The sequence below is a fragment of the Peromyscus maniculatus genome, chromosome 21 (assembly GCF_049852395.1).
Source record: "Peromyscus maniculatus bairdii isolate BWxNUB_F1_BW_parent chromosome 21, HU_Pman_BW_mat_3.1, whole genome shotgun sequence".
In the NCBI taxonomy this organism is placed as follows: Eukaryota; Metazoa; Chordata; class Mammalia; order Rodentia; family Cricetidae; genus Peromyscus; species Peromyscus maniculatus.
This window is the reverse complement of record NC_134872.1, coordinates 62,181,265-62,207,608: the sequence shown is the minus strand read 5'-3', so window position 1 is coordinate 62,207,608 and position 26,344 is coordinate 62,181,265. Positions and strand designations below refer to the sequence as shown.

At 35.7% G+C, this 26,344-nt stretch overlaps 1 protein-coding gene across 4 annotated transcripts in view; it reads left to right on the top strand.

The window, feature by feature from the left end:
• Positions 1-26,344, top strand: part of Adgrb3 (adhesion G protein-coupled receptor B3) — a 732,632-nt gene that overhangs the window by 392,265 nt on the left and 314,023 nt on the right. For all 4 annotated transcript variants that reach the window (XM_076557962.1, XM_042265766.2, XM_076557963.1 and 1 more), the window contains 2 exons: positions 8,165-8,267; positions 22,585-22,628. In XM_076557962.1, coding sequence (XP_076414077.1) covers positions 8,165-8,267; positions 22,585-22,628 — 147 coding nt within the window. The remainder of the gene's footprint in view (positions 1-8,164; positions 8,268-22,584; positions 22,629-26,344) is intronic.

Genomic DNA, 26,344 nt, shown 5'->3' with positions numbered 1-26,344 from the left:
GGTAAGTTATTAAGTGAATGGAGCAGAGAATCATCTGGAAGGCTGGCTCTCCTAACCCACTTGTGATACAAACAGATTCAGATAGGCCCTGGGGCAAGTTACTATGTTTTCATATGAAAAATGTGGGAATTGATTTTAAAGATTCTTTTCAACTTCCAACATTCTTTTTATTGGAGAAGGTAACTATATTTTCTGTAGACCAAAGACCTTAGTTACCTTTGTCTAAGAGCTAGAACTATATGACAAGTACAAAGTCATGGGCAGATAGAGAAATAGACAATGTGTTTTACTGCACATTTGATTGACTATTGATTATAATAAAGACTGCCTATTTAAAAATAACTGGAAGAAAGGATTGGGAATGTTCTCTTCACAAAGTATTGATTTTTTAAAATGATCAATATGCCAATTATTCTGTTAGAACATTACACATGTAAACAGTATCGAACCATCTCCTATTCTTCATAAATCTGTACAATTATATCAAGTAAAAGTGTTTAGATGTTAAGCATTATATGTAGTTATTCAGTAAGTGACTGTAGGAGACACTTATGTGTCTGTCGTTATCCAGAAATGACATTAATAGAAAGCTCAGGATGAGATGTCTTCTTAAGTGCTCTTTGAATGAAAAAAATGCTGGTGTTTAGTTTTCATTTTTGGCTATTTAATATCTGAAATGTATCCACTAAGCACTCACAGTTTTGTTTTTCCACTTCTGAAAAATTCTTCCAGAAATGTAAGATAAACCATTAAGGTCTCAGAATTTTATATTTTGGTATAATTATTTTCAAACAGAACTAGGAATTATAAAAGATGATGAGATAATGGTTCAAATAAACATAATTAAGAAAGTTTCCTTCATATAAGAAACAGATTGAATTTGCATGTTCTTTTTTAATTTGTGTAGTTTTTTCCTCTTGCTTCAATGTGCTTCCAGCCATGATTTTTATTTTGCTACATGACTATCTTCCTTTGTAAATTTGAGAAATTTCATAGGCAGTGAGATGGCTCAGCCTACCAGCAATCCTGATGACCTGGGTTTGAACCTCAGGATCACCAGGGTGGAAAGAGAAGAGTGACGCCAACAAGCTGTCCTCTACATGGATGCTGTGGCATGTACACGCACGCACACACACACACACACACACACACACACACACAATGAGTAAAACCTTTTCCAAAATGAAAAGATAAACTTGAGACGGTTTGAATGGTTCCTTCAAGTAAAGGAAATACGCTCCAGTTGAGTCTAAATTATATAGTTTTCATCCTTTTTAAAAACATGTTCTTACAGCTAAAACTTAGACAAGCCATCTAAATGTAGTGGTGCACTACTAGAATTCTATCATACATAAGACAAGGGCAGGAGTATTGAGAGTTTGCAGACACTCTGGGCCACATAGTACAACTCTGAGTCACGAAATATGCATATGTGTGTCCCAGGAGAGGACAAGAAATGGGCTATCTTGAGTTGCTTTGCTGGTGACAATCTGGCCTGGTACAACCAAGGCCTAGGTTTTCCATTTCTTGCCCCCTTTCTGGCCATGGGAGAGCCTAGAAAGCTAAGTTTGCTAGCCTAGAACATAGGGTTCATTGAGGGAGCTGATACAGCTGTACATAGACCCTACTCATATCTAGAAATTCCTAAGTCTACAGCCTGGCTAGCTCAGTAACTGCTGTGGAAAGTTTATATCATGCCGTTACATTTTTAGAGGCCAATTTGGCAATGTCAAGAAACTGAGAAATGTTATTTCCTTGATGTAGCTACTAAAAATTTATCTTAAGAAAATTATGTCTAAGAAAAAAGAATAGTGCATCCAAGCATACATCAAGCCACAGATTCTACAGAATGTTGTAAAAATTCATTTAATTGATCAGGTTCCAAGTTTTGTGAGGAAACCATTACTCCTGAGTATATGAAGAGTGGTAAGACATAGGGAAATGAAATCATGTGTTTAATGTATTTTAATGTTGATGTTAACGTGTGAAATAACAAAAGGAGTCTAACTAAAATTTTATTAAATTCCATTTATTTTATTAAATTTTATTAATATTACTTTATTAAAATTTTATTAAATTCCATTGCAGTACTAAAATGCTAGGAATGGTCTAGAGATATGACTTAGCAGTTAAGATTACATACTACTCTTTCTAGGACTGGAGTTTGAGTCCTGCACTGAAGTCTGGTGGCTCATAACTATCTGTAACTCAAGATCCCGGATTCTGTTGACTTCTTTTTGTCTCTGAAGGCATTGTACTTACAAGCACAAGCCCACATACAGACACACACGTCATTTAAAAACTAATAAAATCAAGCATTAAAATTTGCTACATGAAATAAATAAAATGCCAGAGATAAAATACAGAAGAATAAAGAGCTACAGTGTTTTCACAATTCATAGACAGTTATCTTGTAGAAAAGGAATTAAACACAAATGAGAAGAGAAAATTATCTAAATATTACTGGAAATAATAGAGACAAAGGCCATCACTTTCACTATCAGGCAATCAGAATAGAACTTGAACCACTGGCTTCCTCAAGAATGAGTATTCCATAGTCTTAGATCCTCAACTACGAACCACCCTGCTTTGTTCTCAGTGTGCAAAGAAATGCTTTCCTTTTATGAGTTCCTGAGTCTTTCTTTGTGCCATCATAGAGACATTTGATATTAAAATTATCCTTGGTACCAAATTGACATGACTAATTGTATAAAATAATGTAGTACTACATTATGCATAAAAATCTAGGCTTCATGTAGCCATGCCTTTTAAAACGGACTTACATCCCAGAGCATTATCATTTTTTGAGATTCTAAATTCTATATCTGTTAGAAAACCACACTTGAAATCAAGTCTGTCACCTCACCCACTCCACCAAGACTGCGGCTTCCAAACTCGAATGTCTGATTTGTGATTTCTAAGCAAAGCACCTATCATCTGATTTTTAACTTAATCTGTATTTGTAGAGTCACTTATTTTGTCATGTTGTGTGTGCATGGGTGTTTTGCATGCATGCATGACTGGGTACCATGTGTGTGCACGGAAATTGTGGAGGCTAGAAGAGGGCTTTTACTTCACGGCGACTGGAGTGACCGATGGTTGTGAGCCACCGTGTGGGTGCTTGAATTGTACCTGGGTCTTCTGGTAGAGCATCCAGTGGCCTTCACTGCTGAGCCATCTCTCCAGCCCCTGGTTGTAATTTTAGAAGTAAATATGTTTATCTTGTCCTGATGAAGTCCTTTGATTACCAGACTATGCCAAGTTTTCTATTGTGTATTTGGTTCAATCCAAATTGGGGGCCTTATTTAAAGCCATTAGGATAGTTTTCATCTTTAAACCTCATGAATGATCATTGTAAAAATTGAAAGTGACTAGGGATGTTGAGAATTGTCAATAAGCAGTTAATATTTTTTTCATATCATGATGGGCTATACTTTTCATGTGTCATCTATTTTGCAGTCCCCTTCACCTGTTTTTCTATTACACACAACATTAATTTTTGTGAGAAATGGCCATAACATGAAATTTGTCATCATAAATATTTTAAGTGTCTGACACTGTAGATAACTATGTTCATCTGTGGTATAGCGTTCTAGATTTTCTTTCTTGAAAAACTGAGGAACTTCTCTTTCAGTTGGCTTCAATTTTATAGAAGAGTATAAAGATTGGAGTTGGCTTTTCTTTAAATGTTCTAAGAATTCTCCAGGCAGCCATCTGGTCTTGAGATTTCATAGGTGATAATATTTAAAAATTATCATTTCTAATTAAATCCCCTTACTAGTTTCATATTTTATGTAATATAGTTCATATATACATGTGAACACCTATCCATATGTACATATGTATACATATATGCATGTGAACATATGTACATATATAATATATTAATACATGTATGTATAAATATATACATGTATATCATTATATTTATGTAGATCCATAACCATAGGTCTTTGCAGATATTGATTTCTTCATGATTTAGTCTTGGAAGACTACACATATCCAAGAATTGACCTACTTTGTCCAGGGTATATTATTTGCTGGCACAGAACTAATTATTCATACAAATTGTGGTCTTCCTTTCTTCTGCAGCTAGATGAAATATTTCTTCCTTGATTTCTGAATTTTATTATTAGAGGCTTTTCATCTTTAAAATATATCCAGCTAAGACCTTGTAAGTTGTGTTGATATTATAGAATGCATCTTAGTTGTGTTGATTTTTGTGTTTTCAGTTTTAATTCCTATTTTGACTTTTTATTTTTAGTTCCTGAAGGTATAAATTTGTGTTTTTTTTTTATTTGAGGTCTTCCTTATTTTAGGTTTACTATTCTAAATTTACCTCTTAATACTGTTCACACTGCATCTCAGAAGTTTGGTTTATGTTTTATTTTTAGTTACCTTAAGGAATTTTCTAGTATCTCTCATGATTTCTTCCTTAACTCACTAGTTGTTTTTGAGTGTACATTAATTTTTGACATATTTGAAAATGTCTTGTTATGCAATTGATTTTCAGTTTCATGTTGGTATGAATTCAATCTTTTTCATTTTATTAAGGCCAGTTATGTAGCCACATGGGTGACTTATCATGGAGAATGCTTAATGAGCATTCAGAATAATCTGTGATCTTCTGAAGCTGCATTAAGTGTTCTATGTCTGTCTTCAGTGTTGCTCATATACTGTTTTTCCTCTTTATCTTTATTTGACTATTATTGAAGTGTGCTATGAGAGTTCAGATTACTGAGTCACTTTCTACTTCTCCCTTTAATACTGTCAATATTTGCATTGTGTATTTGTATCCTATACACCTAGGAGTGTGTGCATTTATAATTGTCATATCTTACTGGTGAATTGACTCTTTTGTCTCTATTTAATGCTCTTTTTTTTTTTGCTCCTACGATAGTTTTCAACCTTATGTCTACTGGTTCTGGCATTAATATAGCCAAGACTGCTTTCTTTGGTTACCATTTGGAATGTTTTTCCATCCTTTTATTTTCAGCATGTGAATATCATATTGAAAATGTCTTCTATATATGTCTGCAAGGTAGTTTAATCACACTTTTACTTTCTTTAAGAATAAGTTGACTCTCCTTTAAGTGAATACCAGTGCAAATCTCAAGGACACAGAAGAACTTTATTACTTTAGTCATGAAATCCATTTGGCTGTAAGATATGCTTTCTTAGCAATGTATACCACTGTGCAACCAGCCAGGAAGCATTAGGAGATCACAAAGCCTGACGTGGCTCATTGGGAGCCAGCTATTCACTTATGCAAATTATAATAAATTGATGGAATAAATTAAAGCTAACTTTGTGCAATATATACATTTTTAAAAAGGAGCCATTGCATAATGTAAATCTGCCTATTTTTACTTTATTAGGCCTTTTCCTCTGATATTGCCATTACAGTTGAAATCAACTTAATAAAAAGATTGTTTTCTTTTGAATGTGCTATTCCACAAAGTAATCAAATGGGTTTGAGCACGGAAATCTGCCAGGTGTAATGAAAAATGAAACTTTATTAATGTTAGTAGTCATTCTTGCCCTCCCTGGACTTAGACTCTTATGGAAGGAAGCATGTAGGTCTCCTGGATGCTGTAATAAAGCTCAATGCATGTTTCTGTGTGATGTGTGAAGCAAAGGGCTAGCCACGTAAATGAGACAGGTACACCCATAGGCATAACTTGACACACAAAATTTTTCAAATTCCAAATATGCTTTAATAGCCGCACTTCATCAAAGCTGTAACATAGACCCTCCCTCAAGTAACTGTGGAGCCTGACTCAGCTAATGCCCTGTACAGAAAGTTCATCTTTGCTTTATTTGCCATCGATCGTCATCTACATTCTCAAACACAAAGAGAACTCATAGGCATCTTGCTAAAAATATCAAACACCTACATAGAATACCCATTTTTCAGTCACTTAGTCACTTAGACTGAAAATGATGGAAGTACATCCCTATTGTAAAAGCAACCTAACGTAATTGTAATGATCATGCTTTGTGTTTTATTAGTAACAGAAAGAATTGTTCTAAGCAGAACAAAAGTAAAGGAATTTGATGAACCCATCAGTATTTTATTTCCCAGAAACTAAAGAACTCGCACACATTCAGGCTAACCTGGGAATGATCTTGCATTTGCAAGCTCAGGCCTGAGCAACTTTCATATGGGAATCATGCAGTGTTGTTTTCTGGTAGTGAAATACATGTTCCTCCAGAATCCATACTAATGTGATCACTCACCTGATGCTCTTCCAGATTTCTTTTTCCATTAATTCTCACCATAACCTATGGTAACATCTACCCACAAAGGAACAATAAATTAGCAAGGAGAGCTCTTGACTTTTACCATTTGGTTTTATAGCCTTTCCAATGCAGTTTCCCTTTAATCGATATGTTAAATGAAATGGGATTAAAAACCAACTCTCCCTGTTTATAGTCACTTTCCCCAACAGGAAAATAAATTATACTAAGGATACATTTTTGGTTTTCTTTTCCTTTTTCTTTCCAGAATATTTTCTACCACACTGGATGCCTTCTTGAGTGTTTAAGAATATTTAAGAAGTTATTATTTGACAATGCTAAACATCTGAGAAATGAGTTAAAATAGTATCCCAGACAAAGTATGCTTCTTATCCATCTGCTATAGAACAGTCTAGCATTCAGTGGGGTGAAATTGTACATCAAATAGCATACCAGAAGAGAAAGGTTACCACAAATAGAGGAGGATCTGTTGTTTTACCATATCATAATTCTAGGAATCCAACAATGCAGGTACTTCAGAAAACAGAGTGACTCCTACATTTAAAACACTCCTTTACCATATGATCAAGCAATTCCCAGGTATTTATCCAAGATATTAAAATATGTGTCTACACAAAGTATATATCACAATTATTACTAATAGCCACCCTTGAATACCTATAAAGGCTGATTTACCAGAAATGATTCAATGTTAGCTTGTTGATTTGGTGAATTCATAAATTGTAGGATAGCTGACCTGAATTTCAAAAATATACTGTGAATTAAGTCAAACACAAAGTCTGTATGCTATATTGCTAGAAAAGTTAAATTTACAGTGATAGCAAATCTGTGGAAAGGTGGGATCATCTGCAAAGGAGTTCAAGGATACTGCTTAGCAGCATCAAGGAGAAATTATCTAATTTGATGGATGGTAGTCCTTGCATGGTAATATGGAGAAGCATTAAAGTATAGTTAGGATTTGTGAGTTTTAAATGCAGTGTTGGGAAACAAATAAATTTTTTAAAATGAACTCATGTTTGATACTTACATAAATTCTCTAAAACAGAATTTGTTTATTAGAAGAACAAATAAGAACAATAGATTTATTTCAAACCATCAATAAAGCATGAATATACTTGTTTCTTCAAAATGTGAAAAACTACAGTCAAATTTTTAAACCTATAAATAGTAGATGACATATGACATATGTTTTATGTAAAAATATCCATATAATTTTCTTTCTTTTTTTTTCTTGGTTGTTTGAAAACAGAGCTTCTCTGGGTAGCTCTGCCTGGCCTCAAACTCACAATAATCTGCCTGCCTCTGCCTCCTGAGTGCTGAGATTAAAAATATATATCACCATGGTCCAGCTAATAATAATTTTCTAATTATGTATATGATTACATATAAAGTCTTTGTGAGTGCTAACCTGGCAAGGTATTTCAGAAGAGAGATGTTTCCCAGATTGAGAACATTGTATTAAAATTCTGCATGCTTTCATCTTATATCACATTACAGTTTTCCATCTTCATGTATTTGGGGGAAGTAAAAACACAAAACAAAAAAAACTGCCATGGCAGCACTTGGCAAGGTGAATATTTGGTCTCCTGGAGAATAAAGCTGTGAGGTCTTCCTTGAAATAAATGAGTTATACTCATTCATAGATTGGCTGATATTTTCAATTCATAGTTCCTTTTTTTCTACATATAAAATGATTAAATGCCTTTACTTCTCCCCAGAATTTCTAGTCCCTGAGAGAGCTTATTCATAAGAGTGCATTGACTGCGTCTTTCAGTGAATAATTTACCTGGGTCTATGCTTTTACTGAGGATGCATTACTTAATGTCATCTCAACAGGTATGGAGTGGCATGAATCAGTTTCCATCAATCATTTCTCTTTTTAATCATTATTATTCTGTTTCAGAAATTATACTGTCGTTAATTCTAAAATCATCGTGGTCACAATCAGGCCTGAACCCAAAACAACTGACTCATTTTTGGAGATAGAGCTAGCTCACTTGGCGAATGTAAGTATCATGTCCTTGACATTGAGCTGCTTACAGAATTACCCTTGAATGTGGTTAATGATCATTATTTTAACCAATAAAATCAGAGCACATTTTCTGTCTTTCTATAATCACAAATGAATTTACTCATTATGAACATGTATAGAAGCAGACAACCATGTAATTCTATGCTTTCATTCATGATAAAACTGTCTTCAATTTATCCAAGAGGATAATTAGTAAATTGTTCATTTGTCTGTGCATGTGGGTTTACTGAATTCTTGTTATGTCCTGGGAGTCAGAATGCAAATAAGAATCTATCTTACTATGTAGTGGGGGAAAGTGATGTGGATTTAAAAATCATTTAGCAGTCAAAACTATGAACAATTCCAAAGCAAGGAACTAACTTACAGGATATTATGATATTTCAATACTGAAGGTAATGGCACTGGAGAGATGGCTTAGTGATTAAAAGCACTGGCTACTTTCCCTGAGGATTCAAGTTTAATTTGCAGCATCTATAAGGCAGCTCCCAGTATGGAACTCAAGTTCCAAGGGCTCCGATGCCCTCTTCTGGTCACCATGGCCACAAGGACCCCATAAGGTGTACAAATACACATGCAGGCAAAACACCCATAAACATAAAGTAATTTTTAAAATTGATTTAATATATAGGGTGGCATGTAAAAATGCTAATACTTTTACTAATCTTTTTACTCTTACTCATACTTTTGTTAACCTTGTCTGGGTGCTCTAGCACTCTGAATTGTGACTGTTCATGCCAGAATGACGAAAGCCTTTCCCTAAATCAATCCAACTGCAGCTGAGTCTTGCAACTGGGTCTTATTAAGCCTGGCATAAATGTAAAATTACTTCCTATCATTTCTACATTTAATTAAATAATTAAATAGTTAATGGATTAAGGCAAGGGATGTGGTTCCTTTCAAGAGCCTCCTTATAATGCCACTTCCCCTCTTGTATTAAAAAGGGCCATCACATATTTGCATGTTTTTAATTTATTTTATTTTCCTATTCCTAACAATGTTTCTGTGAAGTCGATTTTTTGTAGTAAAGAAAACAAAAAGTGATTGAATTGTTTTCTCAAGTACATGTAGCTAGTGAAAAAGAGAGTTTACATCCACCTCCTTTGGGCTATAAAACTCAAATGTTTGTGCTATTGTGTAATTTCTGATTTCCCCCAGAAGTCAGACTTAGTTTTGTAGAAAGAGATAATCATCTTCCCTGTGTACTACATTATCATAAGAGGCCGCGGGCTTCAAGACTGTTTAATGAAACTGCAAATCTTTCTGTAATGGCTTTCCAACATTGTAATTAATATTTAAAATATTAGATCTCTCCTGCTTTTGATAACATGTGACCAAGCTGAAGATTTATCCTTAGTATCTCCTTCTTCATTACTTTACTGTACTGAGAGACACATTAGATTTTTAATAAGAAACCTATTTATTCATGTGTTCAAAGTTCTGTGAGATTTATCTTTTTTGTTTGTTGTTATAGTTTCTCTTAGACATGTCTATATAGTTAGAGGAAGTAAAGCGGTAAGAGTTATTATTTGCAATGTAATTCTAGGACTACCAAATAAGTAGTACAGTGTTAGAATTTGTACCTTGCTTCCTATGCAAAAGATACTTAGAGAAATGTATTCTGGTGAATAGAAAAAGAATAATTGCAAATATAATTTCAATGAAAAAGTTTTTATTTTATTTTCTCATCCCTATGAACAAATACTTCACAAAACAATTTTAGCGAAAAATGATTCACTTTGCCTCCTGGTTTTAGGGGGTCTGGGCATAGTTGGGTGGCTCTACGAACTTGGGCAGAGTGGTGAGAGCTGGAGTCGAAGCTGTTCTTCCCTTCTTGGTGATCAGGAAGTTTAGAGAGGAATGGGATGCCATTTATAACCTTCAAAGGCACAATACCCGCTGACCTACTTTTTCCTACTAAGTCTCTCCTCTTGAAGGTTCTACAGCCTCCCATTGGCTGACTACTTATCGATACATGAGCTTGGGTGGGACATTTCATATTAAAACCAAAACACACTCTTATAAATTTACTAAGGCTATTGAAAATGAACGTGTTTATTATATGAGTCAAAGTTTTCGGCAAATATGTATTTGTCAGTTGATATTTTGAATAAGGTAGACCATATATAAAGAAATCGTTGTCTATGTATAGGAAGCAGTAAATTGTAAACAATTTTGTTATGCACCAACTAGATCCTGTAGTGTCATGAAAGTCAGCATAGAAGTATTTCACTTAGAAATGATTCAGTGGTTTTTAAAATATTGTAAATAACTGTATTGGTCAGATTCCACCCCCCAATTTTTCCCATTGCAAAATGTCCATATTGAGGACAGTGTAAACAAAGTTATTAAACGAATGAGGCAAAGAGAGACTAGGCCGCTGTAAGGCTTATTAAAATAAAGGGGGCGTGATTTGATGTCCTCCTGACTTTCTGTTTGGCTGAGTTCCTGGTTTCAAGCATGGCTCCAGCTAGCGTTTATGGACTTGTGCTTCTCTGGACAATCCTGTACTTCCTCTATTTTAAATATCTATTGAATTGTTTTTACAGTATTTATTGCATTTCGGGCTTATTGTTTGGAATTTTTTAACTCTTATTACATTTACATTTACATTACTACTAAAATTTGATTTTGAAAAATATTTTATTCTTCACTGAAGAAAAGAATATGTGACTGATTTACTGAATATCTTGATATTTATTGCCAGTCATATACTGGCATTTCATATACTGATATTAGTTTATTTCCATTAAAGAGATAATAAAATAGCCAATGCTGAAATATTAAAATCTCAACTAGAATGTAACAAAATGCATTTTCATGTGAACACTGAAGCAAAAATTAGCTACAGCTTCATTATTTATACAGATATCTGCATATCCGTTGATTTTATCTTTGCAATTGAAGTATTTGGAATATAAGAAATCTATAGTGACAAATCTGTCTCTATTTACGTATTTTCTTATAGCTAAAGTGTCTGGTGCACTGCTCTGAGCTCAGCAAAGGATAACAACTTGCAAATGGAACGTGCTTCATATGTCAAGTGAATAAAACAGAAAATGGGGATTAAAAGTTATAGCGAGTCTAGGGAAAAGCCTATTAACATTTTGTAAACGAAATCTGTCCTTTTAAAAAGCTTTTTCACAAATAGCATTTATAGTAATGTTAAATGTAATAAGGCCCTTGGGAGCCCGCAGGAATAGGAAATAGAATATGGAACCGCGCCATCCCAAATGATATTTAGCAAAGTCAATTGCTGCTCTAACTAGCACAGTCATTAATGAGCAGTGCACCATTATCTGCTCACCTTCTCAGTGTTGACAGTTCACTTTTGTAAGCTGTAAAGTAAAAGTGCCCGATGCCCAATGTTTACACATAGCAATCACTTGTTTTTAAGCATTATCAGTGTTACTTTTCCCAGAAAAAAAGACATTTGCATTATGTATCACTGTTGTCATTCAGTGTCATTTATATTTTACATATAAAAATTTTAGATTCTAAGAGATATATGTGAAGTTAATAATTTTCTTGAAAATAATAATTGAGATTTAAATAAGGACAGTAACATGCATCTATGTATATACACAAGTACATACACATACACTCACTCTGAGTGTTCTTTGGATGATAATCTAGACCTACTGTGTCTTTCCAAGGTGGATGGCACCCATGTATGTAAAGATGAGTAGGAAGATTAGACAGCAAATGCATTGTAGTTATGTCATGTGTATCAACTTTGCAAGTCTGAAAATTTACTCTTTTTCCAAGTAAAATATAGTTATGTGGTTCTTTCTGTTAAGGTGGAAATATGGTCTGAATTGTACTGGTTTGCAATCTAATCTTGGAAAAAGCAAACCAACAAACAAGCAAACAAAAGTCAATCCTGTAGGAAGGAAGCTACTGCTTCTTCCTATGAATGCTGTGAGGTGAATCATTTGAGAAATTTGTAGTTCCTGAAGTAGATGTATGTGAAAATTCTCATGGGAATTTGGGCCTATGTATTTTACTTCCTTTGCTATATTCTTATGTGATAACTCACCAAGCTTACAAATGATAAAATTTGATATATGCGTATGAATAAAAATTGATTGCAAGCCATAACATTTGTAAATCATAGTGGGAAACATGGTGGAAATGTTCAGTGCTTTTTGCCATCAATAAGCATGAAAACCAATAAAATTAAATCCCAGCATGCACCAGTATTTCCATGATTATCAAAGTCGATAAAGTACTGAAAATTATTTCCCAAAGCTGTAGAAATCGCAGTCTATGAATCCATGACTTTTGCAAGCGTCACTTTTCAATTGTTTTTCTATCCCAACTTTTGTCTATTTGGAAGCAATTTCTGATACTTTGCCTGGCTAAGGCTCTTGGTGATTATTTTGTTGGAAAATCTTGACATGTTAACTAGACAAGGAGGTGGATTGTTTGCCAATAGCTAAAAGCGAGATGAAAATTGTTCTCTAGTTAAGTTACTTCCTCGGGTTATATTCCCAATTTCTCAGTATGAGCAAGGGTCCTCCTCACATTTTTCATGTAGTTTATTTTTACAACATCTATTTGATATTATTCCAAAAATATTTTAGACTAATTCTCCTATTTTTGAAGCAAGGATCAGCAATTTTTTTTTCAGTGAAGAGGCAGGTAGTAAATATTTCATACATAGACACCTAATTATTTTTGTCACATGTACTCAATTATGCTATCATATTTTGAAACTAGCCACAGAAAATATATAAATAGGTATTTATATATACATATATAAGTAAAATATATAAATAGATATGCCCCTATCCTGATAAAATGTAATTTAAAAATAGCTAGTAGTCCAGAATGACCTTCTGTGTGGGAAGCAGAATAAAGGACCTTTTAAAACTTCCAGCTCCTTCTCTCCTACAGCCTGTAAATGTGTTATATTACATGTCAAATGGAACTTTTGTATGATTGTATATTCAAAAATACGTATTAGATATGTACATGCATGGTACGTGTATGTTAGAAGGTAGAGACACTGAGGCTGGGGAAATGTCCCAGAGCTTCTGAATAGATGGAATTTCATTAAATGAGCCATTGGATGTAAAGAACTTCGCCCAGGTGTGGTCAGTCAAAAACAAGGTAAGAAGACCTCAACTTGCCACTGCTATCACTGAAGGTAAAGGAAGCAGCCCGAAGTCCGGATGTGATCTCAGAAGCTGATAGCAACCCTTGGTTGCTAACTAGCAAGTGGGACCTCGGTCTTATATCTGAAAGGAACCATTAATGGACTCATCCATATTCTTTAGAAAGGAATGTGGAGCTACTAGCACTTAGATTTCAGCCATGTAATATCCTTAAGCAGAAACCTGTCCAGGTTGGGTTATGTCAACTGGACACAATTCAAGTTATTTGGGAAGAAGAACTTCATTTGAGAGAGTGTTGTCATCAAATTACCTCCAGGAGAGTTTGTAGGGCATTTTCTTGATGATTGATGTGATAGGGCCCAATTCAATATGACTAGTCTACCCCTGGGTAGGTGGTCCTGGAATTGTATGAGAAAGCAAGGTGAGCAAGACATGAAGAAAGTCAGTGAACAGAGTTCTTCTGTGACCTATGCTTCAGGTCTTGTCTCTAGATTGCTACCCTCAGTTCCTTCTCTGACTTCTCTTCTAACCCCAAGTTGCTTTTAATCATGGTATTTATCACAATAATAGTAACCAAACTCAAACAAACCCCAACTGAACACGCTCCAGACTTTTGACCTGTGGAAACTGGTCATGTTATTCTGAGCTTCTGTATTTCTGGTAATAGTGTGCATTGGAGCCCCTCAAAATAGTTATAAGATGAAAGTAATCTATATTACACATTGAGACTATCATTCAGAATCAACTGCACTTAAGTACACTATACTTTCTGCTAAGAATCACCTGCCTAATAGAGTACATCTTACCTAGATGATTGTATTAGCACTGTACGAACATGACCAAAGGAGTCGTCAGCCAGGGAGAATGGTCAGTGTCAGATGGTGGTGGGATAATAGAGACAATTGAAGGATGTCATGAAACAGCATCACCTAGACAGCATGAGATGACATGCACAAAATGCTAGAAGAAGACGGTGTGAAATCTGTAATGACACTATGTTCCTGAAGCAACTTAGCTAAACTTCTCTGTGGGCAGTGGATAGGCTGCAGCTGGGCAAATCACCTCTGCCTATTCCTATCTCTGCTACAAACTCATGAAATCCTTCTTAGGACACGTTGTGGAATATAAACAGAAATAAACCGAGCCTATATGGAATCTACTTAAATATTTTTTATTAAAGTGGCTTGCTATTTTAAATTATAGGAAATACTTGGGCTCTTCAACCCTAGAAGACACTCTATTTGCTAAAATAAACAGATAAATAAATAAATAAATACAGCCTGTTGAGTCTGTTCAGTGTTCATAATGAATAACTAATTAGGAGTCTTATTTCTGGAGAAGAATATTTCTTCCTTGCTCAGCAATTGTTAATTGCTTATAGTTCTTTGTCTAGAGGTGGGGACCTGTGAGATTTCCTCCCTCTACATTGGGATGGGATTCTTTAGTTGCTTAGGCAACCATGCTGGTGAGATTTCAGGAGTGTATCTTCCCTATTATAGCTAGAACACACAAACTTACAGGAGATTTCCTGGTCCTCTGGCTCTTATAATTTTTTCTCCCCCTCTTCAGACATGTCCCTTGAGCCTTAGGCACGGGACTTATGATGTAAGTTTATCTTCTGTGGTACAAAAAGAAGCTTCTTTGATGAGGGGTGAGACCTGCATTTCTCTGTGACTATAAGGATTTAGAATGAAGTTAGGAATTATACTGGTTTAACAAAGTAATGGTAGTATGTTTTACTCTTGAGTTCTTTGACCTCTCCAGCTACAGGTAGCTGGCTAGTTTTATGGCACCAGGCATGATTCCTCCTGGTGAAACTCAACGCAGCCCCATCTAGCCTATGTGTGTGTATGCGTGAGATTTGTATATGTGTATATTGTGTATGTGTGTCTGTTTAATGTATTCCTTGTTCTGGAATGAAGATTGGACATAGCTTCTTATACCTAAGTATGTTCTCTACCATGTTATTTTTTTAAGAACTTATTTTAAATTTAGAAAATGAAGAAAAGATTATCCAGTATCAGTTGAGTAGTCCCTCATCCACACTGAAGAACTCAGTGTTCACGACACCAGACTATGTGACAGAAAGAAGCATTCTGGAACATCTGACTCAGAGGACTGGAAATGTTAAAGTAGTTAAGATGAAGTCACTGTCCTCCATTGGGCCCCTTCTTTGTGGCTTTGGCTATTTATGTCCACAACTGTTTACTTGCATTGTTCCCACAGGCAAAGGCTGTTTTGATTCGAGAGGGCTATGAAAGGTGCAAGAGTTGAGACATTTCTGATAGGCAATTTCCTATGACATGTACAACTTACATCTGCAAGCCTTTAGAAGTCTGGATGAAAATGGACCAGTCAGCTCGTTCCTGGGGAACACCGACCTCTATTTGCTGGTTCTTAGTCTCACAGATTAAGAAAAAAATAATTAAAAATTAAAACAAGTAAATAATTCTCATTCAAAAAGAAGTTCTAATTCAATTGTATTGTGGTTGTGGAGAACAACAGCGCACAGTGCAGGAAGACTGTAAATGTCAGAATCTGCCTGGAATACAGAAGGGAAATGGACAGGAGGAAGGGAGAAAGTCAGGCATTTGAGTTACAGATAAATCTGCAAGCACTTACAGGCGGTTGAGGAACTTTTAGTGAGGGAAAGAGACTCATGAGGACCAGGGCACTCAGGTTCGGGCTTTGGCTAGTATCCAAACAAGGGAGCCATAAAAAGTGAAAGAAGTAATACTTTTCAAGGAGAACTCGGAAGGCTTCCTCATGGCAGTGATGATGTGCAGGCAATGGCCCTGAGGAAGGACTCTCTGGTGTGTAGAAGTCCATACTTTACAAGGAGACAGTTACTACTTTTTGACACATCTTCCGCCGAATCAGCTCTCTGGAAGGGTAGTCCCCTGACAGTTAATTGTAATCTTATAATTTTGTGAACTGTTTCGAATGTCATGTATCCATCAGGGCCAGGAGATGAGTCATATCTCATTCTTTGGACCAAAGTTTGTACAACATAGATTTTGTTTGTTTTGTTTTCCAAGACAGGGTTTTCCTGTGTAGCCCTGGCTGTCCTTCTAACTCCCTGTGTAGACCAGGCTGGCCTCGGACTCAGAGATAGAACTGTCTCTGCCTTCCCAGTGCTGGAATTAAAAGCTGTGCCACTACTGCCTGCTTAGATGGATTTTAAAACTTAAAGAAAATTTAAATTTGTATGATAACCATGGTTTACCAGGATGAGATAGTTTTCCCTTGAGACCTTTATTCGACCCAACAAAGCCCTAGTATCTCCACCCTTTAAAATAGCATTTTCAGTCTTTAGATGAGCATTTGGATGCTTCTTTCTGCTTTGCCCCTGGCAGAATTCTAAGATAAGCAATTATGATACTTCCTCATTCATAAATTGGTGTGTTATCAGGAAAATGAGAGAAGGGGTCCAATGCTGATTGTAAGGTTAGATCATCCTAGATGGCCTACAACCCTGCTAATTTTCTGTCTAGCTACCTGCCAATACTTATTTTCCTTTTTACGTTTTATTTTTAATTGACAAAAATAATGATATATCTTTATGGTTACAAAGTGATGAATTGATACATGTAAACCATATAAAATGATTAAATCATGCTAATTACCACATCTATCACCCCAAAAAGTTTCATTCAGACAGGAAAAATAAATTTCAGTGATCTATTGCACAGAATTGTGACTATAGTAAATAGCAATAAACTCTACATCATCAAATTGCTAGATGAGTAGATTCCAAATATAAAATGTAACCATTTTATTTCTTTTAAAAATAATTTAAAAATTTATTATTTTGGTGGGGCACACCATAGCACAGGTGTGGAGATCAGAGAACAAATTTTTGGAGTCAATTATTTCCATCTTTACTTGGGTTCTTGGGTAGGCATGGGCACTTTATGTCACAGTACAGTTTTTTCAGTGTGGGCTTTCAGATCATTTCCATGCAGTTCTACATGCAACTTTGTGATCGCATGCCTTATTGATATCTAAAAATTAAACCTCTGTTTTAGCTTTTACTGAAAGCTACATACAGTGAGTTGCAGGGTACCTTCAGACACTCTAGAATGCCTCTACATCTGAGCCAGTATTTCCAACCAGTTACAGCCAGCCTTGGTGCTTGGCATGAGGGGCATGAGTAAGGTTCCAGCTGTTCTTTTTGCAAACAGATTTCTTTCTTTTTTTCACAAGCTAATTTTGTAGGCTTTGTATGAGGCTTCACTGACCCCTTTCTCTGCACTCGTTTTCCCCAAGAGTTAGATGTACTTAACATATTCTATTAGAGGAAAAGAATCCAAATATGAGGACCACTGTAGAACCATTTCACAGTATAAGAGGATGTCAAGTCCTCTGTACCCAGAAAATGAAAAGAAAGAATCACCCAAATGAAACACATTGAGCATGCTGACCGTATGTCCCACTGTTAAGTAAATACACATTTGGGTTGGCATTGAAACAGAGAGAAATAGAAAAGAAAACAGTGAAGCCACTTTAAGTTAGAGTGTAGAATATCCGTAGTACTTGTCAGGAAAGCAGGGGTTGAGACACAGCTCCACCCTATCACCCCCATCAGCTGAAGCATCCCCTAAATCGTTAGGGACTTCATATGTGTAAAATAGGTTCAGTGTCACAGTCAGAAAAGAATTTCTTTTCCTGTGTAAGGGAGAGTTGAGGGTCAATAAAAATAGAAATAAAGGTGGATAGAGAAGGAATAAAACACACATGAAAGCATGGGTGTGGGTACTCAAAAGAAGAGTCTCAGTTTATTAAAAAACTTTTTAAAGACTTATTTTCCTGTTTTTTGTTTTTTGTTTTTGTTTTTGTTTGTTTTTTTAGTGTCTGTGTGTGTGTGTGTGTGTGTGTGTGTGTGTGTGTGTGTGTGTGTGTGTGTGTGTGATGTGTACAAGTGCCCACAGCGGCCGGAAGGGAGCTTTGGATGTTCAGTAATTACAATAGTTTGGAACTTTCTGATGTGAATGCTGAGAGTCAAACTCCTGTCCACAGGAGTAGTAATTTCTCTAACAGCTGAGCCATCTCTAAAGACATTTTTGACATGGATTTTAGGGAAGGAGTTTAGGAGAAAGACTGTCAGGGAAAGAACAAGACCCATATGTGAGTGTGGGCTTCTCGGTGGAGAAGAACCATTCAAATGTCCTAGTGCTGGGTGTCTAAAAAGTTTTCAGGAAACTGTTGGATTTCATTGTGGAATGGGTTCCTAAAGGATCCTCCATACCTACACCATGAGTCACTGGGCTGACAGAGGAGTTTAGAATCTGTCTTTTCTGTAAAGGAGGCTTCTGGTGAGATTTCTGGTACATCTCAGTTTTACAGCTGGGAAAAAGGAAAAGGCCTTAGGCAAGGTTTAATTGTGCTGGAGTTCTTGACTCTCAGGGGCCCAGAGGCTTCAACCGGACTCCAAAGTGAGAAACTGCTTTCCATTCCCAACACCCTGTACTTTCCCCAGTTTTCTGTCTTGCCTTATAAATAGGAAATTTCCGCCATGTGCTTCTTGACAATGCTTAAAAGTGTATAACCAAGAGTTTGAAAATTGATTTGAATTGTACTGTTTTGAACAGAGCCTTCAGAGGCAAATTATTTGTTTGTTTTGATAAAAAAAATTTTGACAATAACAGTGTATATTTTCTAAACTTTCTCAAGTGTATGCAGTTTCAATGCATTTAAGTGTCAATTATATAGACAGATTGGCAAATTAGTCCTTAGCCCATCTGTCCCGGGTACCTGACAACTTTCGTTAGTTAATGAATTTAAAGCCAGCTTGTGTGGGTTCTTTCCCAGCTTGCTTACATTCTGCTTGTTCCTCTCCTCACATTTTCTTCCTGCTTTCTGTAAGGCTCGTCATTCCATTATTGATTCCCATAAATTCCTCAGGACAGATCTTGTAACACAGTCACTTTGACAGAAGTATCTGAAAAGTATAACAAATATTTACAAGTAGTTTCTTAGCAGAACCATTCAGCTGGTTTGGGGGGTTACTTTGTTGTTTTTAAGAGTTCATTTGCCATTGCTCTTACTTCATACTTGCTCTCATATTCCTTATGTACCTGGGTCCATCTAAGTATTAAGATAACTATATTTGCTGTTCTGTGTACTTCCAAGACTTCAAATGCTCAATTATGGGTGATAGGGCCTAAGTCTACACAGTGGTAACTGCACTACATGACCTATCTGGAGAAGCATTTGCCTATTATGTGCATGTCAGGTAGGATGGTACATTTCACACCAGTAGTAATTCTCATTGGTTGGTATCCTAAGCACAGGAAGTGAGAGAAGCATGAAATAGAGTCTAAGAGGTAAAGAGGTGGGGAAACTCGAGGATAAACTGAGTGTAGAAAGAGATGTGGAGGAGGCAGAGCCAGGCTGATCTCTGTGAGTTCGAGGCCAGCCTGGTCTACAGAGCGAAATCCAGGACAGGCACCAAAACTACACAGAGAAACCGTGTCTTGAAAAAGAAAAAAGAAAAGAAATAGATGTGGAGGAAGACTAGAAGTCTTGACAGCTTTATCTAAAGTTTGGGCACTAAAAGAAAAGGGATATGCAATGCTTTAAGGTTAGGTTGATTTGCTTTCTAATATTATTTTTCCCTTGTTTCAACTTTCAATGAATTTAAATAACTTAAAAATACCAAGCACTGATGCTGGAGAGATGGCTTAGCACTTAAAATCACTGGTTGCTTTCCCAAAGGACATAGGTTCTAGTCCCAGAACCCAAATGGTGGCTCAAAATTGTTGGCAAGAACTCCAGTTCCAGAGGATCGCATGCCTATCTCTGGCCTTCGCAGGCCTCAGACACACATGTGGTGCACAAACATACATCCAGACACACCACTCGTGTATATAACATTTTTTAAAAAATCAAGCATGTAAGTGTCTTGTGTCTATAGAAAAGTTTAAATTTGGGCGATGGTGGTGCACACCTTTAATCCCAGCACTCGGGAGGCAGAGGCAGGCATATCTCTGTGAGTTCGAGGCCAGCCTGATCTACAGAGCGAGATCCAGGACAGGCACTAAAACAACATGGAGAAACTCTGTCTCAAAAAAAAGGGGGAAAAAGGAAAGGTTTAACTTAACTTATAGATGTCTAAACGCAGATTTCTTACCTACACTTGGTTTTAATATCCATGAAATGTACAATTCCAAGTCCCCTCATCTATTGTGATAAACCATGGATAATGAGCTGCTGTGAATAAAACATTAGATAAATACAACAAAACTACATGATATTGTAGCTATTTAGTTTATATCAGAAAAATTACAAAATTCATGAATCCAAGAAAAACCAGATAAGATCTGATAAAGAGAGGAGACAAAAATCAATGTGGGACACAATTTCATTCCCCCGTCATGAATAGGAGATACACTTTTCCCTTAAAAACCTGATGGGGATCTATGCCTTCCAGAAAACCTGTTCTGGCTAGCACAGACTGTGTATTGTCCTCAGGAATATCAGACTTGTGATATATGCATCTCTCTGCTTGTTATATAAACATTCCGTACAGTATGTTTCTTATTTACCTTTTATAGGACTATGGCCATTTTTTTCAGGAAAGGAAAGATATATATGATATAATACATAGAGCTTAAAACCATAGTATTTGGGTTTGATTGTTTGGTAATAAGATGCTTTGAATATCTTAATTTGGGAGTAAAATTGTGATATCATAAGTATTAGAGTTATTTTTAAAATGGGTAATAAATGAGGTTAAGTGGATTGCATAAACTTTAATGAGACTGATTTTTATTTCTAATAAAATTCAAAAGTTGACCCAGAAAATAACACTCGTCCCACAATGATCACTTCTGAGACATTCAGGATGCTCCTTTCAGTCCTGTAATTACAGATTTGGGACCCTAAAGACTGGGTTATCCTTGCTTGTTTCCTAGGGAAGAAGTGTACATGGAAAAGAAACACAGTAACCCATATCAGCACTGTACCTTTTAAACTGTGTTGGCCTGTCCACTATTTTTACCATTGACTTGGTGGGATGAGGATATAGTCATGTTTGTATCTTACCCCTGTGGTGATTCAAAGCTTAGAAACAATAGTGAGTGTGTGGGATACTCAAGTCAGAATTTGAAGTTTCCCAATAGACCTCTGTGTGTAAGAAGCAGTGTCAGTAAATACCACTCCAGTGCAGGAAGACATTTCAAGCTAGCTGATATAATTTCTGGTTTACATTTTTATAAATTTGTTGTCTAAGTTGGAGAGGAAATAGTACCACTTTGCTCTGCACAGATTGGACACAAGTGAATGATTTTCCTAAATGGACTTTTAAGATGTGTCTCCAGAGTGTGCATCATGAAGAATAGGAGAACGTGAAACACACAGGATGTATTTAATGGATAAGGAAAATCTCTTAGGAAGCATGATAGACTTTTTTAGGTACGCAAATATTTTACAGAAAGAATTGAGTTAGTTGCAAGGGGTGGGGGCTATTTGAATAGACTAACAGAAAGAAATCATTTGTCAATATCAGAACTCTTCAAAACAAACTACTTGAACTAACTCAGTGTAGAAAACCCATCATATTAACCTAAAGGCCATGGTGGGTAATTAATACATCATTACTCAAATGCATAAAATCTAGCACCTCCTTTTCTTAGAGTTTCATTACATATGACCTCACTGAAATATGACCTGTTGATTAAAGTTCTGTTTGTTATACGACCCTGGAAATGGACTTTCAGCACAATCTCCTGTTTTCTAGGAAAAGCCAATGAGAAGATGACATGGTGGTGGTGTGTGTACATGTGTAATGCAGGGCATGTCACTCTAGCATAAATGTTGTAAACACCTTGGTCTTCAGAGAGGATGTAATTGAGCAATTATAATCAGAGAAATGAGTGTGACATAGAAATAAGCATAACATGGATCTACAGTATATGGTTTTCCTTTTCAACAAACTAAATACTAATTATAGTTGGAATCAAGATATTATTTTGCTAGAATTTTACAAAATGAGTCACAAAACTATGAGAAAGAAAATGTAAAATTTTACAGGGTGGGAAACCCTTTTGTGGAATATCTTTAATATGTCTTTCACTATAGGATTATAAAGCCATCTTTCATTTTGTATTTCACATAATTCAACAATTTTTATATGTATCCTCATGGTATATTTTATTCTCTGTTTATTTTCAGGGCACGTTGAATCCCTATTGTGTGTTATGGGATGACTCAAAATCGTAAGTGGCAGATGTTTTGTGATAATACATTGTGATAAATATTCAAAAAACATTAAATTATTTTAGCTATCTGCTAGTGAGCTGGACTATAATCCGGTGGGATGCGAGTTTTACTCTGAAGAAACTCTTCCTCTTGAGTCTGCAGAGCAGCATGATGAATGGGTTTTTGTGATGATGATACCATCTCTTACTTCTCCAAATAAGATTGTATAATGTGTAAGGTGTATTGGTTGCAAATACTATGGGGATTTTTTTTGAAAAGTTCCAATCTTTTAGAATTATAAAAACTCAAATGTTGTTTCCACATCATGCCTTAGTAATTCAGGTTAGCGTCATAGCAGAAAACAACAGTCTCTCTGGCCATTTAGGAAGAATAAGAAATTTCTATGGACATTCTGAAGGGTACTGTTATTAAATGGAATGATATTTAATATTTATTCATATAGTTTATGAAGTAATGCAGACAAAAGAAAGTGGAGGCACTAAATAAACATGAGTGATTCTTCCATGTTTTCTTATTGTTGCTGTTATAATTAATTGCAGTGTCTGGTTAACCTCATCCTCAGTGCTGTGATAACTCAGGGATTTTAATCTGGAAAGACAAAAAATATGTAGTTAATTCTTAGACTCCTGTGTATTCCAAACTTTTTGTTTTGTTTTTCTTTGCTTTGTTTTGTTTTGTTGAATGGGGGCCCAATAAATGCCGAATGTGTCCCAGCAGATAATATTGCCAGATGTTTGTTCTTAAACACGTTCTGTGTCATTCACTCTAAGTATGAAGCATCTTTAAGATTTTTATGATGTTACAGTTTCTCACTAGAAAATCTTAAGGGGAATGTTTAAATTCTAGGAATCATAATTATGTTCAGCCCTAGAATATTTAGTGAAATTTTTTTTAAATTAGTTTTTTTTTCATGAAGACAAAGAAGTCAATAATATTAATTATTTGGAGCATAATTTCTGATACCTTAGGGGTTATCTTCTTAGAGCCCTAGTGCCATAAGAAGAAATCAAACTCTCTCTGGTGACAACATGGCCCGAATGCTCTGATACATACCATTGGCACTTTCATTTTGAAAATAATGTTGAGAAATTTATGGTAGTAAGATTTCCCCAAACTTTGCTGTTTGGGAAATTGCTAGAAAAAAATATTGATTGTGTATTCTAAGGAGTAACTTGGGACATTTTGTGGGCAAGTGAAGGGTCAAAGGCTGTAACAATCTGAATGTTCTCTGCTAAAGAAGAATACAAGGTATTTTAATTTCTTTACTGTTGCTATTTATGTATGTCTGTGAATAATAAGCAGTTTGATTTAGTTGTTTTTTTTTTTTTTACTTTTTTTCCTGGGTAGAATATACTTCTGTATTGATGCCAAAAACCTGATAATTAAAAAACAAAAAAAACTCATTAGGACTGCTAAAGTGGCACTCCAACATGACAAGAAGCATCCCCAAGTTGATATCTTCTTTTAGCTTGCACTCAGAAAGCAGGTGTTAGTTTTAATTTATCAAGCTGTTGGAGTCTGAGGTCAGTATTAACCTCAGAAATCAATCACACACTCCATTTTCTCAGCGTCTGCTTGAGAGTTGACTGGTAGCCATCTAAAGAACATCAGTAGCTTGACAAAATTAAGCTTGCACATGGTCCTTGAAGAAGACTGTTGAAGAGGGAAGGTACATTTCCTTGCATCACAAAACAAATCATCTCAGGAGATCAGTATAATTCTCACTTACTTTCCTAACAAATTTGTTAAAGGATCAAAGAATTTCCCACTGTGACAGAATTTATCACATCACGCTTCTTACTGGAGGGTTTTCTTGGTAAAATCCTTTCTTAGGTGAATTTCAACTGTGAAGGGCAAGATAATCTTAGACCTTCTTTTCACATCTATTCAGTCTTAATTATATTTCATGTTAAGATGTACAATGATTTTTTTGTGATCCAATGATTAAATTTGAGGATAAATTTTCTAAGGTTAGTTAATAGTGAATAGTGATATTTCTTTCCATATGGGAAAGAGATGACATTAAAAAAATTTGTTATTTGTGTGTATGTGTGTGTGTTTTCAAGACACAGTCTCTCACTATGAAGCCCTGGGTGCCCTGGAACTGTTTATGTAGACCAGACTGTTCTCAAACTCACAGATATCCTCCTGTCTTTGCCTCCCAAATGCAGGGATTAGTCAATTATGCCCAACTTAAATGATAACTTTATGATTGTAATGAAGTTGAAATTATAAATTTTTTGATTTTGGTTTATCAAATCTCCTTTTAAAATTTTTAAATTAGTTTTAATTGCAAAACCAATGCATAATTGTATATTACTTGATCAGCTTTAAAGCAAGCTACTAAGGTAAAAATGTCCCATTGATCTCACTTTGGGTCTCCATATCTACTCATCAACAAGGCCACCCCTACTGTCCAAAATTTCTGATATCCATTTTTATATTTGTATGAATAGACACATATAAAATCTATCTTGTTTGTTTGTTTCAAGACAGGGTTTCTCTGTGTAGGTTTGGAGCCTGTCCTGGAACTCACTCTGTAGACCAAGTTGGCCTTGAACTCACAGAGATCTGCCTGCCTCTGCCTCACAAGTGCTGGGATTAAAGGCATGAGCCACCACTGCCCAACAAAACTATCTTTATATAAGTATTACATTGTATGTAATACTTGAGAGCTTCAATTTTAAAATTAACTGTCTTGGAAGTATTTATGTTACTATTATATTGAATCCCTCATACTGGCTACAAAGTATAAACATCTCATACCTCATATAATATTCTCGGGAGCAGGCTCTTTATTTTTGGGCCAGCAAATGGCTCCCAAATCATGACATGGAGACTTATTATTAGTTATGAATGCTTGGCCTTATTTTATCTCTTATTTTAAGCTGTTTCTTGTTATCTACATTTTGCCTTGATCTTTTTACCCTTCTTTCTTTCTGTATGTCCTACTCTCCTGCTTCTTGTGTCTGTCTGGCTGGTGGCTGCCTGGCTTCTGGTCCCAAGTGTGTCCCTCCCTTTCTCCCTCCTTTGCCTTTCTCTCTTCTCTCAAGCCTAGCTCCCTCCTCCTACTTATTTTTTCTCTGGCTACCAGTCCTGCCGATCTCTCTCCTGCCTAGCTATTGGCCCTTGAGCTTTTTGTCAGACCAATCAGGTGCCTTAGGCAGGTAAGGTGAAACAAATGTAACACATCTTTAAGTAATTAAACAAGGGCATCATCAACAAGTATGACACATCTTCACATAGTTGTAGTAATATTCCACAGCATAAACAAATATAACACATCTTTACATAGTTAAATATTCCACACCAATTCTCTATATTGTTCTTCACTCCTATGGACTCAGAACTGTAACCTCAGCTTTTTAGGATGCTGGAGCAAGAGGATCACAAGTTTAATATGCTCCACATCATTGCCAGCATGAGCTGCCACTTGTGTTATTGATCTTAGTCATTCTGACAGTCATAAGTCATTTTGATTTGTATTTTCATGATGGATAAGGATGTTGAACATAATTCTTTAAGGGTTTCTCAACCATCTGAGGTTCCTCTATTGAGAATTCTCTGTACAGATATGTACCCATTTTTAATTGGATTATTTGTTTTTTTAATATCTAGTTTCTTGAGTCCTTTATATATTTTGCATATTAGACCTCTATCAAATGTGGAATTGGTAAAAAAAAAAAATTCTCATTCTGTAGACTGCTATTTT